This window comes from Drosophila willistoni, chromosome 3R (assembly GCF_018902025.1).
Source record: "Drosophila willistoni isolate 14030-0811.24 chromosome 3R, UCI_dwil_1.1, whole genome shotgun sequence".
In the NCBI taxonomy this organism is placed as follows: Eukaryota; Metazoa; Arthropoda; class Insecta; order Diptera; family Drosophilidae; genus Drosophila; species Drosophila willistoni.
Genome location: NC_061086.1, coordinates 15,474,245 through 15,489,926, shown reverse-complemented (window position 1 = coordinate 15,489,926; position 15,682 = coordinate 15,474,245). Strand labels below are relative to the sequence as shown.

At 35.9% G+C, this 15,682-nt stretch overlaps 2 protein-coding genes across 2 annotated transcripts in view; both read right to left on the bottom strand.

Moving 5' to 3' along the window:
• Nucleotides 1-10,329, bottom strand: part of LOC6650203 (disintegrin and metalloproteinase domain-containing protein 12) — a 36,162-nt gene extending 25,833 nt beyond the window's left edge. The window contains exon 1 of the mRNA XM_002074032.4: nt 9,451-10,329. Within this exon, the coding sequence (XP_002074068.2) occupies nt 9,451-9,604 (154 nt within the window). The 5' untranslated portion in view covers nt 9,605-10,329. The remainder of the gene's footprint in view (nt 1-9,450) is intronic.
• A 1,163-nt stretch (nt 10,330-11,492) lies between these two features.
• LOC6650106 (zinc metalloproteinase-disintegrin-like atrolysin-A) lies at nt 11,493-14,429 on the bottom strand. Its single transcript, XM_023179888.1, has 7 exons — nt 14,420-14,429; nt 14,077-14,171; nt 13,855-14,022; nt 13,634-13,785; nt 13,302-13,581; nt 11,874-13,244; nt 11,493-11,633 (listed from the first exon to the last, which is right to left on the bottom strand). Exons 1-7 carry the CDS (start codon nt 14,427-14,429, stop codon nt 11,493-11,495), a joined length of 2,217 nt encoding a protein of 738 aa, XP_023035656.1.
• Nucleotides 14,430-15,682: the final 1,253 nt, after the last annotated feature.

Sequence of the window (15,682 nt, the reverse complement as noted above, 5' to 3'; positions counted from 1 at the left end):
GCAAGTCAGGGACAAATTTCAGAATGACCCCCAACTCTGGCCAACTGTTGGTTGGGCAAACAACAACTAAAAAGTAGGTCAACAAATGGCTGCAACTCATCATCGAGAGTTAGAAAATCTGTTCACCCAAAAACCAAAACCAAAACCAAACCAAAAAAAGTGAAACTAACTGCGCAACTCAAAAATGAAAAAATCAATGCAACTTTCTTTTTGATTGCCGAGACCAAATTGGACCAACACTTTGGACAAAAGAGGAAGAAAGCAGGCGCAGCAAGCCATGACGAGCAAAAAAATAAGAAAAAAGTATAGAAAAAATGAACTTATATAGTAAGATTTCCAGTGATTAAGCCTCAAATTACATGACAATTGCACACGAACATAGCGGAAACCTTTAAGAAAAAAAAAAAAAACAGATAGGGCAAACAAAACACTGACCATGGTCAGTTTTCCGATGAAGCAAGAGAGCTGCGCGAGGTAATGGTAATTGAAGCTAATTGGCTTATAACCTTTTCTCTTCTTAATTAATCTCAAGCAAATATACGTTTGGCAAAAACACAAATTTAATTGAGGCGGCGACGGTTGGTCACCGGATTGACCAGTTCTCGTCAGCAATAAAGTTCCAGGCCAAAATGGATGCTAAGTTGTGATGACGAAGATTCATTCATTCATTTGTTGATTCATCAGAAATTCTACCGAAAAAGCAACAACAAGCTATTCATATGTCTCATTGGCATTATGATAAAATGAAATACTCAGAAGCTTCTACGTTTTTTTTAAGAATCTTAGATATGTATACATACAAATAAGAATCTCATTCAAGACGACCCCCCACCCACAAAAATGACCTAATTGAATTGAGCAATTTAAGTTTCAGTTTTGCTTATTAGATTTCATTGTGAATATCACTCAGGCATATTGTATCCCTCTCTCTCTCTCTTTCTCTCTCTCAATGGGCAATTTACATTTATTTACGCATTTTACAGATACTGTAAATTTAGGCTTTGTTCTAAGGGTATAATTAAAGTGCCTACATGGCTTTAGTTTATAAGGTAATTGATCACATTAGGCTAATTTATATATACGAATACGACAACGACAACGATGATGATGATGATGACGACAAGCTTAAAGCAGGAAGTCTGTCCCAAATTTTCCAATTTTCGTCGGCGGATGTGTGTGTGTGTGTGTGTGGCACAACACAAGACTTCAATCGAAGTTTTGACTAAAATAATTATCGTGATAAAACAACAGAAAAACAAATTTCAATGAGTAAAGCTTTTTATTTTTCGGTTGTGCATGGAATTTTTGAATTGTAAGCTTGACAATGACAATTACTCAATTAAAGAGAAATGTTGTAATCTTTAAGTTTTAAAGACATGTTTAAAAGGCAAAGACATCTAATTGATCAATTTTGCGTCGTCACTTATTCAGACGATACTGCCTTTGTTGCGTCCGCTCCTGACCATTCGGTGGCTTTGGAAATCATCCTGGTTCAACTCAACCTTTTGGAACTATGGCTGCGCAGATGGAATGTCTCAATCAACACGGACAAGTCGCAGCATATGACTTTCTCATTCGACTTTCTTAACTGCCCCTCAGTCAAAATTAATGGGACGCTTCTCTCGAGCGTGGTGAAGTACCTATGCCTTCCACTTGACAGGCATTCAACCTGGAAAGCTCACATCAAGGACAAAAAAACTCAGCAAAAGTTAAAACTCTCCAAGATTGGTTACTCGATATTATTTGCTTAATGTCCATTTCATATATATCGTAAATAAAATTAAATAAAACAAAATAAAAATTTATGGAAACAATGATTTAAATTGTTATTGAGCTTTTGACGACAATTTTACTAAAGTGGGTAAATAGTTTTCGATAAATGGCAGCCTATTGCACTTACGAGGACAAACATTGTGCATTGCAATTTCATTTGCTACTTCGACGATTGTCAATCAATCTGTGGCAAAAACCAACAAACAAACAAACATTCAACTTACTTACTAGTTACGCCCAACGCCCTCTTCCCTCCCTGGGTATGTCTGGCATGGACAAATATTTGTTGACAACCAGAGAGAGAGAGAGCTGGCCTTACTCATTATCAAGGAACTGCAATTAGCAAGATTGACTTGAGGCAAAAATGGGAACGGATGAGAAGCAAAGAGAAATAGAGAGTGGGAGAGCGAGATGGAAAGAGTAAGCGGCGACATGCTCTATTTCCACAAACTACTAAAAAAATAGTTTTTTTTATTATATTTGTTTCTTTTTTTAATTGGCATTTCATTACAGTTAATGTCAATTTAATTGGTTACGTCAAAATTGTGGCTAATAACTTGTATAACAAATGTCATGTGCACTCGCAGAGGAACAATAGTGTCTCTAGTGTGATACTCTTTCACACGCAGAGACGACAGTGACTTGTGATTCATTCAACAGCTCAACAGCTCAACTGACTCAGTGCACGTGCCCTCCACCCTGTTGCTGAATGGATATATACATACATACATATATATTTGTCTGTATATGCAGGTGTTAGTAACATTAGTTTAGTATCTAAATGACTCATGCTTAACTTGAGTTTATACAATCGTAAAAGAAACAAAGGACTCATACGTTTCCCAAGCAGAATTTTCAAGTTTCCACACATCATTTAGGCCTATTCTCGTTTTCGAGTTTGTTTTACAACATAAAATGGGTTTCTGTTTTGGGGTAATACATTCACTGAGAAACTCATGTATGCTTTGAAAATCGAATTAAGCAAACGAATTGAATTCGAACCGAAAGGAAGGGAGATATCTACTTTAATTTAGTCTATAAGTAGACAGCGATCGTTTTTAGTCTTTTGAAATGCATAATTTTAATCGTTTTTGAGTTTCTAATTAGTTAAAGACACTTAATGTTAAAACACAAGACTAAAATGCATGGACAGATCAAAAAAGGGAGACTAGGGGTCTGAGAACACCTGAAAATATTGGTGTTTCGAATCATAACTTTACTTTTATCGCTTGTCTTTACGCCAAAGTCGAGAATCTTCGAAGTGGTCAGGCAATTTTGATAAATCCTCAAAATCCTCATAGTTTTTCCAGATCTGAGCGAGCAAACTTATTTAATGCTTTGGTCAATCGTACTTTAATCAAGTTTTTGTGTCATTTCATGTAACCAATCAATTAGAACGTATAGCTTTCACTTTATTTTTTTACGACTTCCCAATAGCCGGAAATCAATTTTTATACATGTATATCTAATGAAACCTAATGCCATATTCGTATACAATTAATATGTATAACAATTTATAATATAAGTAATATGTGCAATGATGATACGTATATGTGCAAGTTTATAGCATTTTATCAGCTTTTAAAAAAGTGAATAAATAGCTTCCACATCCGGCGGATATATTGTTCAAAGTGAGTAAAATGCATTAATAACAAAAGTTTATATAAATTACAAGAGAGCTCGCTTGTTGAAAGAAATATATACTAAAGATAAAGTGAAGCGTAAAGCGTATCTATAAGTTTTTTGCACTTGAAAGTTGTCAGTGAATTGGCAACAAAGTTGGTTGTCGGTTTGGTTATTTCTCTTTTATATAACTTTTCGCTGAGGTAATGACAAATATTTTTTTTGTACTATTTTGGTAAGTTAATTAAATATTATTGCCGTCGTCAAATTACAAGCACTTAGGCTTATCGAAAAGCTGATCTGAACAATACGGCCAACTGGCCGACCAGTTAATTCTTAATGGAGAAACAAAAGAAAGAAATAAAGTAAATGAGTGAGATATTTATTAAGGCTTCTTTTGCTCTCATTCTACATTTATCCGTTATCCATTCTCTACTTTCCACTCTGTGTGTTCTTTGTTTTTGTTTTTTTTATATATTTATCAATTAACGCGCTCGAACAATGCCAACGCACTAAGAGGAGACGCCACCGCCACCACCATCGCCGCCATCACCCTCTTTTGCTCCTAATCTTGCCCAGCTTTTTGTCTGTGGGGCTACTTTACGGTTCGTTGGCTTTTGTTCTCCCTCGACATCTCGACGCTCAAGTGTAAGTAGCTCATCGTCTGTCTTATCAATCTCAAAAATAAAATGAAAGAACTGAAACTTCTGGTCCATTGGCTACAGTTTTTTCTAGCCACAAATACACAAAATCCAAAGTGAAAATATCGAAAATGAAAACGTATGAGAATATATATGTACGTATTAGCGTTGGCATCTTAATTCAATTAGATCTTGGCGCTTAATGGGTTAGTGTGATAATTGTTTGACTTCTCTTACAATATGTGTTTAACCTTTAATTCAGGCAATCAACTGGGAATAGAAATAAAAGCGAGTGAAAACGATTGTTAACATTTAAGTCTAAAACACATATAGATTTCTATATTTAACCATTTTTTCCTGACCTACAACAAGTTTATACTTCAGTTAAAGAAACTTGGCCTAGGAAAATATTTATTTAAGACTTGTAGCTCAACAAAACAAAAACAAATCATTTGGTAAGAAGACTTTGAACTCTTGAAGGTTGAGTTTATTAACGTTTTTAGCAGCACTCAGATATCTCTAAAGTCCTTCGATTACCTCTCGCCTAAGAAAACATATTTATTGATCCGATCTATACCACATAGACAACCGAAAATTACTTTACAGAGATCAAGATACTTTAACCAACTATCTATCTTACCACAGTGATAATTATTGACATGTTGATTACTAAATAATGGCTTGAAAATCTAAAAACTCTTTGCAATCTATTTATAGTCCCCTCATCGGTTTTCATAATCGAAATGCAGAGTGCCACCCTCTGGATACACCTTTTTTTTTTGGGTGTCGCCTTTAGTTTATAATTGTGTGTAAATAATTAAACAAACACAAACAAATGACATGCATTGCAAACAACAAAACAAACAGAACAAAACCAAAAAAATTGTGTAAGAAAATTCATTTTCTGGTTTTTTTTTTCTGTTTCTGGTGATTGCTTTGTTTCATTTTTTTTTAGTCTTGTTTTTGTAAAATAACAGAAAGTAAACACTAAACCAAAAAAAAAAATTAAACCTAAAATGGAAATTATGCTACAGTTCAGTGAACTTTTTGAAAAGTTGACGACGTCATCATTTGGTCATATGGATATTGCTTTTCGAGTGTTTCCAGTGACGGAATTTCATTGATTCAATTTTTCATATTACTCAAGAGTAAAAATGATGAGATGAAATATTACTCAAGAGTAAAAATGATTCATAATCCCACTAAGGCTATGAAATTTGCAAATAGAAAGTAGCAAGTAATATTTAGTACTTGAGATTTGAATTCAAAGTCTACAATTAAAATCTTTATGTTGCTATTTCCATCATATCTTGACTTCTAAGAAAGATCTACAAGTAATGGTCTTAATGACTCAAAAAATCGAATTCAAAGTATTCAATATATAATTTCTTTTTAGATGATTCTTTGCTTTTAGAATTCGGCAGATTTTAAACATCTTTAAACATCTTGTTGTACTTTTCTGTAATTAATTTATATTATTATTAAAGTTTCTATGGAAATTTTAAGTGTAGTTCCTCCCTAAAGTGAGATTTAGTAAGATATTCTTTGTTTTTTCTCTTTAATTAATGAAAGTCTCTTAGCCAATTAATTAGCTACGTTTGTATTTTAATTAACGCCTTAATTCAGCTTGGTAAGTCCGCTACTGTTTGGTCAAATTGTAGTTGTTGTTGTTGTTTGAAACTCATTTAGCTTTCAAAATAGACACAAAAACGCCTACGCATAGACGCGTCTGCCTTGCCTGAGTGATTCTCAATTTCTCTGTGTCTCACATCAGCAAAGTCTACGTACCTCATCGTCTCCCTCTCTCTCTTTCTCGTTGTCTCTCTGACACTTCGTCGCTGTTAATTGCAGCAGAAGCAACTGCATTTTGTTTTCCTGTTTTTTTTTGCAAATGAGTCAACTTTGGCAAATTAGCAACTAAAACTTTAGCTCTACCTTTGGTAAAAGCACGAACTAAACCCATTGACCATATCCAGGAAGAGGGCGATCTTTTATGTGTTCACTTTTTCTGGTCTTTCTGGTCACTGTAGCGTGTTGTCGCATTTCCGTTGCGAATAATTCGACTCTTTCTGGCCTCCTCCCTTGATTTCTCTCTCTTTCTCTCTCTCTGATATTATAGATGCCTGTCAGCTTCAAGCCATTAAACTGGCAAGGGGACCAAAAATATCAGATAGCTCTATGCATAAATTAAGCACAGTTGGAAGACAGTCATAGTTGTTAAGCATTTTCCATTAAGATTCACATTCTCTCTCCCACCCTTTGCCACAACAATGTTGTTTTTTTTTATTGTCATTATTTGCTGTTGCTTTCGTCTTTATTATTTTACAAAAAAAAATGTATTTATTTTTGATTAATCATCGTTAGGGTAGGCAGTCAGCAGTCAGCAGCAGGTCTTATCCAGGTCTTGACGAAACAAATTTCCCAATCAAACATTGCACAACAACAACAAAATGGAATCGCTTGAATGAATAAATGCATCCGCCTTATCCATCCATACATTCATCTATTCATCCATCTATTTATCCATTCATCCGTGTATTTCAGAAAGGCTTTTCTTTTGTTTGTCTAATGTTTAAAGGAAATGCAAGCAGCAACATAAACAAAATGTGCTTCAAGTGCTCTTTCGATTGCACCTCACCAAAGATATGTATATAGAAATCAGACAAACTATGATGACTAATCCGTAACGACTAGCCTGGGGTTGTCTCTCTCTCTCTCTCTCTGGGGCTTAAAAACTCACCCTAACTAGTGGCAATAAAGTCATAAATTATATGAGCCGCCCTCTTTTTGTAAACTTAGTTTATTGCACTTATAAATCGCCACCCTCCCCTCGCTAACCCTCCCCAGACTCTCTGTCGGCTGTGGCCTTAATATATATTTAATCTCAGCAAAATGTTGAGGTCACACTTGAAGCAACCCTCTAATAACTAAAGGGAATTCTCCCTCCCCCGCCCCTTCTGTTTCTCCTTCACTTAGGGGTTATAATTATTGAAATCCTCTTTTAGGTTTTACCACCCGCCAAACACGTGTCTGGCAGTCAGAAAGTGAACCTTGAATGAGGCACGCGTGTCCTTTCATTCCCCTCATTCCCCTCATTCGCAATTATATAACATATAGATATTAGAATAGCTACAAAACAATGGTCATTCAATGACAGCAAATTACAATTTTTGTAACGAATTTTGATTCGTTTCGATTTGAATCGATAATTGCAATATTACAGGCCTAAGTCTGGCCCTGCTTTCCACCACAGTTTCCAGTACGTAACTACACAGTTTATGCAAATGCTTAAAACCATAACTAGCCATAAGTCTAATAATTTATGCATGTTTTGAAGCTTCTGTTGCTTTATATCTATCTTGTTATGTGTGTGTGAGTGTATGTGGCTTGCTTTGAAAACGTTTAAATTCTTTTGACCTGACTCAATCAAGTCCAACTTGAAGCTTGAAGCATGTGGCACACTTAAGAACCTTTGCTTGGCTCTCGACTAGAGCCGTAAATTGAGTTGAGTTGAGTTTCAATTAAGCTCATATCCCCTCTCCATCTTCCATATGCTATCCACTGTCCACTCGAGATATCGCCTATTAGAGACACTAGAATATGCGGTTTCCCGGTTGGCAAGATTCTTTCTCGTATTAGAAATATTGTACGAGTTGTACTTGCAAGTATCATTAGAGTAAATCGTCTCAGGTTGTTGGCTCCCACGCTCAGTCCAGTCGCATATTAATGATCCTCTTGTCTTGTCTCTATGGAAATGGTAATGTTAATGATATGCATGTATGCACATAGAATGCCAGGCCAACTTTTCGTGTTGTTGCCACATGAGTAAATAAGACAAGAGAGCGACTCGCGACCAAGGAATAGGTTTAGGGCGTGGCTATAAAGCGTTTATCTGCTTAACTTTACAAATATAAATTACCTATAAATCATCACGACAAACATCGACAAGAGTTTAATTTGCTTTGTCATTTTGCTGCCAACCTTCTAAGCATTTTTATATGCAATTACATTCTTAACTCTTTGGCATTAACTGAAGTTTGGATTGTTTACATTGTTGGAGGCGACTAAAATTGCGCAAAATGACATAAAAAATGGTTAACAAAACACAAAATAATAATAATAATAATAAACTTTGCCATGCAATCAAGCCTCTCTATTATACAAGTTGCCAAATATAGAGTGGGCCACCGTTTGTGGCAACTTACGGTACATTCGAGTGGCAATGTGGCAATGAAACACAGTCGTAAGTGAGTAAAAGTAGCTGCTCTAAAGTAAGCCAATGCATTTAAAATCGATTTTTTTATACTCCATTTATTTTCCCTTTTCTTTTCTTTTCGGGCTTAAACAGAAACGGAAACTGTTTCACCAAATTGCAAGTACGTGAGTGAAGGTAATTGAGAAAATTTTGCATTTACATTGAATGTGGTGCGCCTCGATGCGTGAGATTTTGATTAAAGTAGCCAAAAAACTGTTTATAGATAAACATTAAAATGTAAACTACATAAAAGACAAAAAAAATAAACGAAAACTTGAAAACATCAGCACGAGATAACAGTAAGAAATCTAAACACATTTTGAACAACAATTCGCAGCCAAGCCCGAGCCAAGTTAAGCTGGTTTTTCAAGCTTTATGATGGCCCCGTCAAGGTTGTTTGTTTGGCCATTGGGAGAGCCAGAGCAAGGCAAGGAGAAGGGGGCAATAAGCTACACTGGTTTTAAGTTTATCGAAAGTGTCGAAAGATCGCACGTAGATCAAAATAAGTAATAAAATTCAAAAAAAGAAACCAGGAGTAAAAGAAGTACACTTAGTGTTTGAGTTATATGAAAGAGAACTGTTGATCAAAGCTATATACATGGGTATATCTCTTCCATATCGGCTTCAGTTAAACAAACAGCTAATATAAACAACTTTGACTATACAAAATAATCTTGTGCACCACGACGTTTCGTGTTCATATAACATATAGTCATATAGTCTTTACCCTAGATTTTCTATATATTTACAATAACGAAGCTAAAGTTTTTATTTTTAACTAAAGGAAATGTTAATTTTAGGCAATAATTAACAAAAAAGGACAAGACATAAACTAATATTCATGGACAAAAATGAAAATACTTTGGCATGGGCAAAAATTAAGTAACTCAGACCTCTGTTAGCTTTTGAAAATTTTTTAGCTGTGACTAATTTGAGGTAATTATCTAAAAAAAAAAAGCGGTTATCGTTGATGGTTAAAATTAGCACACACTCAGTCTCCCCACCTTTCTCTCTCGTATTAACGAGCTTGATGAACTTTTATCGAGCTGAACTCAATGTGCAAATTGAAATGTTGATTAGATTTCGAAAGGGGAAGTAAACTAAATATTTAGCCAGACAACACACACACACATAAGAATAAGAAAAACTTGAACTCACCTTTTGACTTTGCGTTGTCAGCTGTGGGGCGGGCAGCGGTGGTGGAGGTGACGGTGGTGGCATCAACGGTTTGTTGCAAGCAACATATGTTGATCAAAAGCAGCAGCAGCCATGCAGCCGATGCCAGCAAATAATGTAAATGGCACGGCGACATTTCTTTAAGAGGGGGCAGAGAAATATGTATCCAATCCAAATGCAGACCAAGTAGTCGCTGTGATAGTCTCTTGTCTCCTTGTTGTTGTTGTTATTTGTTCGTCTGTTGTTGTTTTTTATTTGTAGAGCGACGGCGGTAAGTAATAGTAAAATTTGTTTTTCTCAGAGGCAGTGGCAGCAACAGCAGCGGTGGCAGCGATGGCAGGGGCAAGCAAATGTGGTGACATCACACTTCCCGTGTCAGCGACTTGAATATGGGAATCATCAGCGGCGGCAGCAGCAGCAGATGCAGGAGGATGAGAAGCAAGCTTCTACATTTTGATTACCCATCCTCATTCTCTCTCCAGTCTCACTTCCGTTCAAATGAATTGGCTCAAATTAAAAACAGGATGCACAGCAGCAGATGCAGTATAACGGTAATATGAATATTAAAAGCACCAAAAACAAATAGCCAACAATTTCCAAATTCCGTTTGGCCACCACAACGTGGCTTATAAACAATACATTTGTATGTAGAATTAGATGTTTGGCTTTAACGGCTTTGTGTTCTGTTTATTTGTGTTATCTTTGTGCTTTTTTTTCGCTTTTTCTTCTGCTTATTTTTCTACCTCTTGACTTGTCGTCCTCCTATTGGAATTCCGTTACGTTTGTCACAAATCACCAGCAATATTATATCAATTATTTGTAAAAATTTGCTTAGTCTCCACTTAATTTATTTTTATTTTTTTAGGGGGGCTATTAATTCAATTTACTTAAACACAAACAGAAGCACACACACATATACACATGCACTCAACACTCGCGCAATCATATACGAGAATAATAATAATTATTTTTAACCAATTTAGCAATGCGTTGTAAATTTAAATTTATATAGGTATTTCGTTTGGATAAATATATACCAACAGCTTTTTACTCATTTATCAATAAACAACGAAAATGTTTGCGGAAAAGTATGCGAAATAATTCACAGAGAAACACCCGACCGCACGACCGCGACAAACGAAAACAAAAACAACAATAACAAAAAATGCAAAAAGTGTAACCAACATTTAAAAGTTGGAAAAATCCCACTTCTAGTGTGACCAGTCCAGTTGATTTACTGCTCAGGGCTAGCAACATTCTGTTAAATAATGCAGCTGTATAGAGGGCGCTAGTAAAAATAGAAACAAACCCAACAAACATTGGCAGCGCTATAAATTTAAAATTGCCTTGCAAAATTTTTAAAAAACACTTGAAAGTTTTTTGATTATTGTTTAATTGTTTTTTCAACTTCAAGTAGTACCATAATTGTAAGATTTATTGATTTACAGTATTTGCCTTCATGGGGTATTTATTCATAAATAAGAATATATAAAAACTGATTAAAACATAAAAAGATTAAATGAATTTGGTCTAACTCAATTTAAATACCATGTTAATCACACTCTCCGTTTAGGAATTATTTTATTCTCCTTGCTAAAAAATAACATACAAGAATAATGTATAAAGTTTCAAGAACTATGTATTAATAAATCAAATTATAGAAAATTAATAAGCATTAATAATTCAGTAGCAGCAAGATATTTAAATTCAATTCTATTGAATTAGTTGAATTAATTAATTATAATTTAAAATAATTAGTAGATTTTCTTTGGCATTCATAAGGAGTATCAAATGATTACAATTGCCTAACGGAAATTAGTTTTTATAATCAAATTATTTTGAATATTTATTGTTAAACTGATCACAAAATAAATATAAAAAGGATTTATGATAAATAATTAGGTTAAATTTAGATTATAATTTATTATATCAAAGAGGTAGAAAAATGTTGCTAATTGAATTGAATTGTGAAAATAATAGTTTTTATTGGACGAACTACAAACCAATTGCAAAGTGTTAGGCTATTAACAGGCACTCTTTGGATCAGTAGCCGAAGGAACTTCTTCTGCTTTTGCAGAATCTCTTGTTTTAAATAGAACGAACCAGAAGATTGCCACAAGTGGAATTATCAATAGGAATAGCAAATAAAGGTACTGGAACTGGCGCTCTGCAACTAAATGTATGTTTGTTAGGTTTATATTAAAATTAGAAATGACATTTTTTGACTTACTAAAGGCTGGTCCACTATCCTGAGATCCGCCATAGCCGGTTGTGGAACAGGATTCTCCGCCAAATCCTAGATCGCAGTTACAATGACCACTGCTATTGCAAATGCCCTTGTTATTGCAGTTTTCTGGACATGCCGCTCCCAGATCCTCATCTTTCGACACACAAGTCTGGTTAACACACGTTCGATTGACACTAGAGGCTGGTCCACTATCCTGAGATCCGCCATAGCCGGTTGTGGAACAGGATTCTCCGCCAAATCCCAAATCGCAGTGACAATGACCACTGCTATTGCAAATGCCATTGTTATTACAGTTTTCTGGACAATCCGCTTCAAGAATTTCTTCAATCGACACACAACTCTGGTTAACACACATTCTATTGACACCACATTTCGCTCCATTGGGCGTTAGGCCACGGTCGAGAAATTGGGAGCCAATATCGACCTCGGCCCCAAAACAATCAACCAAATTATATAAATGGTCAAAAGCAGAAAACTCGGAAACGTTAGTTGAAAAATCGTTTCCGATTATCAGTGTCCCATTCCCATTAGTGCAATGTAACTTGCCGCACATTATATTCTCATCTGTGCAACTTACGAAGCTGTTTCCGGGACGATTGTAACCGCAATGTCCTAGTCGGTCGCCTCCTTTATTCTGCTCGTAACAGGGCTCTGAATTTGTTGCATGAGGTCCCCTCATAATGCGACACTGATGGTCATGTGAACGGCAATTACCATGGAAACAATAAGCCTGACCGCCATCACAGGGTTCCGCATCACGTCGATAGAAATCATTGGGACAATACTCCGACTCTCCGGTGCAATACTCTGGCAGATCACATTCATTCTCCGCCTTGCGGCACGGATCGCCAGCCAATTGGAGCTCGCAAGTCTCAAGATCGCAGCATTCGCCAGTGGCACATAAGGCACCGGAATTCAGCTTACAAGTGTGGGCATTGCAACACGGATTTTCGCAGTAGTCCGGCAGACCACAGTCACATTCTTCCCACGGCTCTACGAACCCATTGCCACAGTCCGGCGATTCGAATAGCTTTTTGGGCTTGTTGCGCAGACAATCGGTTATTTCTTTTGAGAAAGAAGTGTTCAGACTTTGAATGCTACAGCTGCTCCAACGTACTGGATTAAAACCCTTGCTCATCCCATTCATAATACATGCCTCATCTGGGCAGATGCAGTTGTCATATTCGTCGTTCATGCCAAGACTGTGACCCATCTCATGGGCCATTGTGGTGGCAACTTCAGCTAAAGTTTTGCTCTGCTGCGCCACAATTCCGCCAGAATGAGTAGAAGTGCAAATAGTTGCATAAAAAGCTTGGCCCAATATAGTATAATTATTCACATCTTTGTATTTATTTTCAGTCAAAAGTAATGCGAAATCATTGGGGTACGTAATTGCCAATTCCTTGCTCCGATACGACAGGAATTTCCAAAGCGTGTCAGTCGCATTGCTGGTAATTTCAATTTCATTCGATTTGTTCCATATGACAACACCCACCAAGGCTAAAAATATGTTAAGAGGCTCGTAAAGCTGAGAAAAAGAAAATATTAGAGTAAGAATGATCGTTGAATAAATATTTGGACTCACCACATTCATAACATTGACCAGATCCTTGCAATACCGGTGCACTTCTTTAATATCCTGATTAAAACTGTTGTACAAATTGTAGTCTACAACAAGGACTAGTTCCACATAACTGGATGTTGGGTTGGCATTGTAGGGCCGATGAATCAGGTAATCCTCCTCGTCGCGTCGCCTTCTTTGATGGAACTTGTTCTGTACTTCCTCATATTCCGATTCATATTTATAGTTATCCTTGTTAGTATTATGAACAAAAGTCTCATTTTTATGCTTCAAATCAGCATGACTGTAAATGAAATCAAAAGAATCTGCTTTTGCATAACCTGAAGTTAACTCACTTGAGAAGATAATGGTTATCCAGCAACCGTCCACTGCCATCAATGTGGGGATATATGGAATACATTTCCTGGCCGTAATAGATAATGCCAGTGAGTTGACCATCGCAGGTGGATAGAGCTACTTTTGAATTCTCTTCACCTCGTATGTATCCCTAAAAGAGTTGGTTGAAATAGCCGTCATGAAGAAACTTTCAACTTACTTTATAATGACATAAATCAACATCTGTCTTTGTAAAATTGACCACCACATGACCAGCATTTTTCCGCTCATTTTGATAGCGAAGGAAATGGGTTGATGGCAATAGACCATCGCTTCGAATTAGTTCGATATGAATACGTTTTCCCTGATGCAGAAAGCTCAGGATTATGTGGTGCGCATGCAGACCATTCTGGAGGACGGATTGGGATAGATTAAGTGAGACAATTCAATAGCAACTGCTTACCGATTTGTCGAGGGTGCTTTGGAGAGTCTCTTTTGATTGTCCATGCTGTATAAAAGGTTGAATCACAGTATGAGTTAAAAACTCATTAAGTACAGCTGTTAATCACATGCAAATTTAGGATACAATATTAAAATTCTTTTATAATGTATATAGAAACAAAAACTCAATTATGATTCACTTATTGACATGCTACTGTATTTATGACCAAATCCAAATCTCTTTTCCTCATCAAACGAAAATTTAAAAGCATTTGGTTAGATATAACCAAGTATAACCAAGTATAACCAAGTGTAAGCTTGCTAACACTTTTAGCAATTGGAAGATTTTCAGTCTTTAATATTACCTTGGGACATTGGAGTGGCATTAAGAAGTAAGAACTTAAAGAGTACCCAAATCGAAGGCACAAGTAAATATATCCCGCTCTTCAACATCCTTTTATCCAAATAAGGTGTCTTGTAATATGTACAGATTTTTTATTATTGCCGAATTTATATATCAAATTCATCCGAACCGTAGCAGTAATATTTTGAAACTGAATTGCGATTATGAAAGACTTAAATACTCATTAAACTACTTGGATAAGTAATGCCGAAAATACTCACTGAGTAAGACTGAGGTTAAGCTGATTATAATATGAGCGCCGCGGTTAACTTTGACCGCGCCAAAGTTTGTATACTCTTGCAAGTTTATTTTGTTAATCTTTCCTTAAAATATAAATTTTTAAGACAATTGCGTACAAAGTAACGAAACTATTGGCTATTTCAACTCTGCAGCACCAACGGTCTAGGAGGAGTTCGCGTCGATCCAGATGGACAGACATGGCTATTTGAACTCGTCTTGTGGTGCTGATCAAGAATATATATATACGTTATATGGTCTGAGATGCTTGATTCTATGAGTTACGACCAAAATTAATATACCCTTTTTGCAAGGGTATAGAAAAGAGAAAACATGTTGCTGTTACAAATGCTCGCCAAAACTTATGCCTTATCAAAAAGTTGTGACGACAACAAAACATAATAATTCGTTATAATTTGTTGTTAAATGGATGGTCCATGTGAATATGTCAAAAAAGATATACCGAGTATTGTCTTTTATTGTCAAAATACTTAGCTTTAGAAATGAATGAGTCTTTGGTGCTTAGAACAATCTATAGCATTCGACTTGTCTTGGGATATTGCAGCAATATCCTGGAATCCGCCATATTACATATATAGCATTAATATAAAAAATCATTTTACTTACATAGTTAAAAATGAAGTAAGTAAGTCGTCTCGCCGACTTAGGTATACCATACACCAGTAAAGCAAATATTTCAACTTTATTAAACAAATGCATTTACACATGCTTTTTACAAGCATATCTTAGTATCTCGCTCACTCAATCATACGAGCACCCTAGCGCCCCCACCAGAGAACGGCCAACTCTGGCCTTATGGAAAAACCTTTATATGCATAACTCGACTGTTTTTTGTCCGATTTTGATCAAATTTGGTATTTTGCTAGATATTAGTATTAAATTTAAGTGTGCCAAATTTGATTGCATAAGGTAAAAAAATACGGGAGATAATCAAGTTTTTCAAATTACGGGGGCGGAAAAGGGCGTG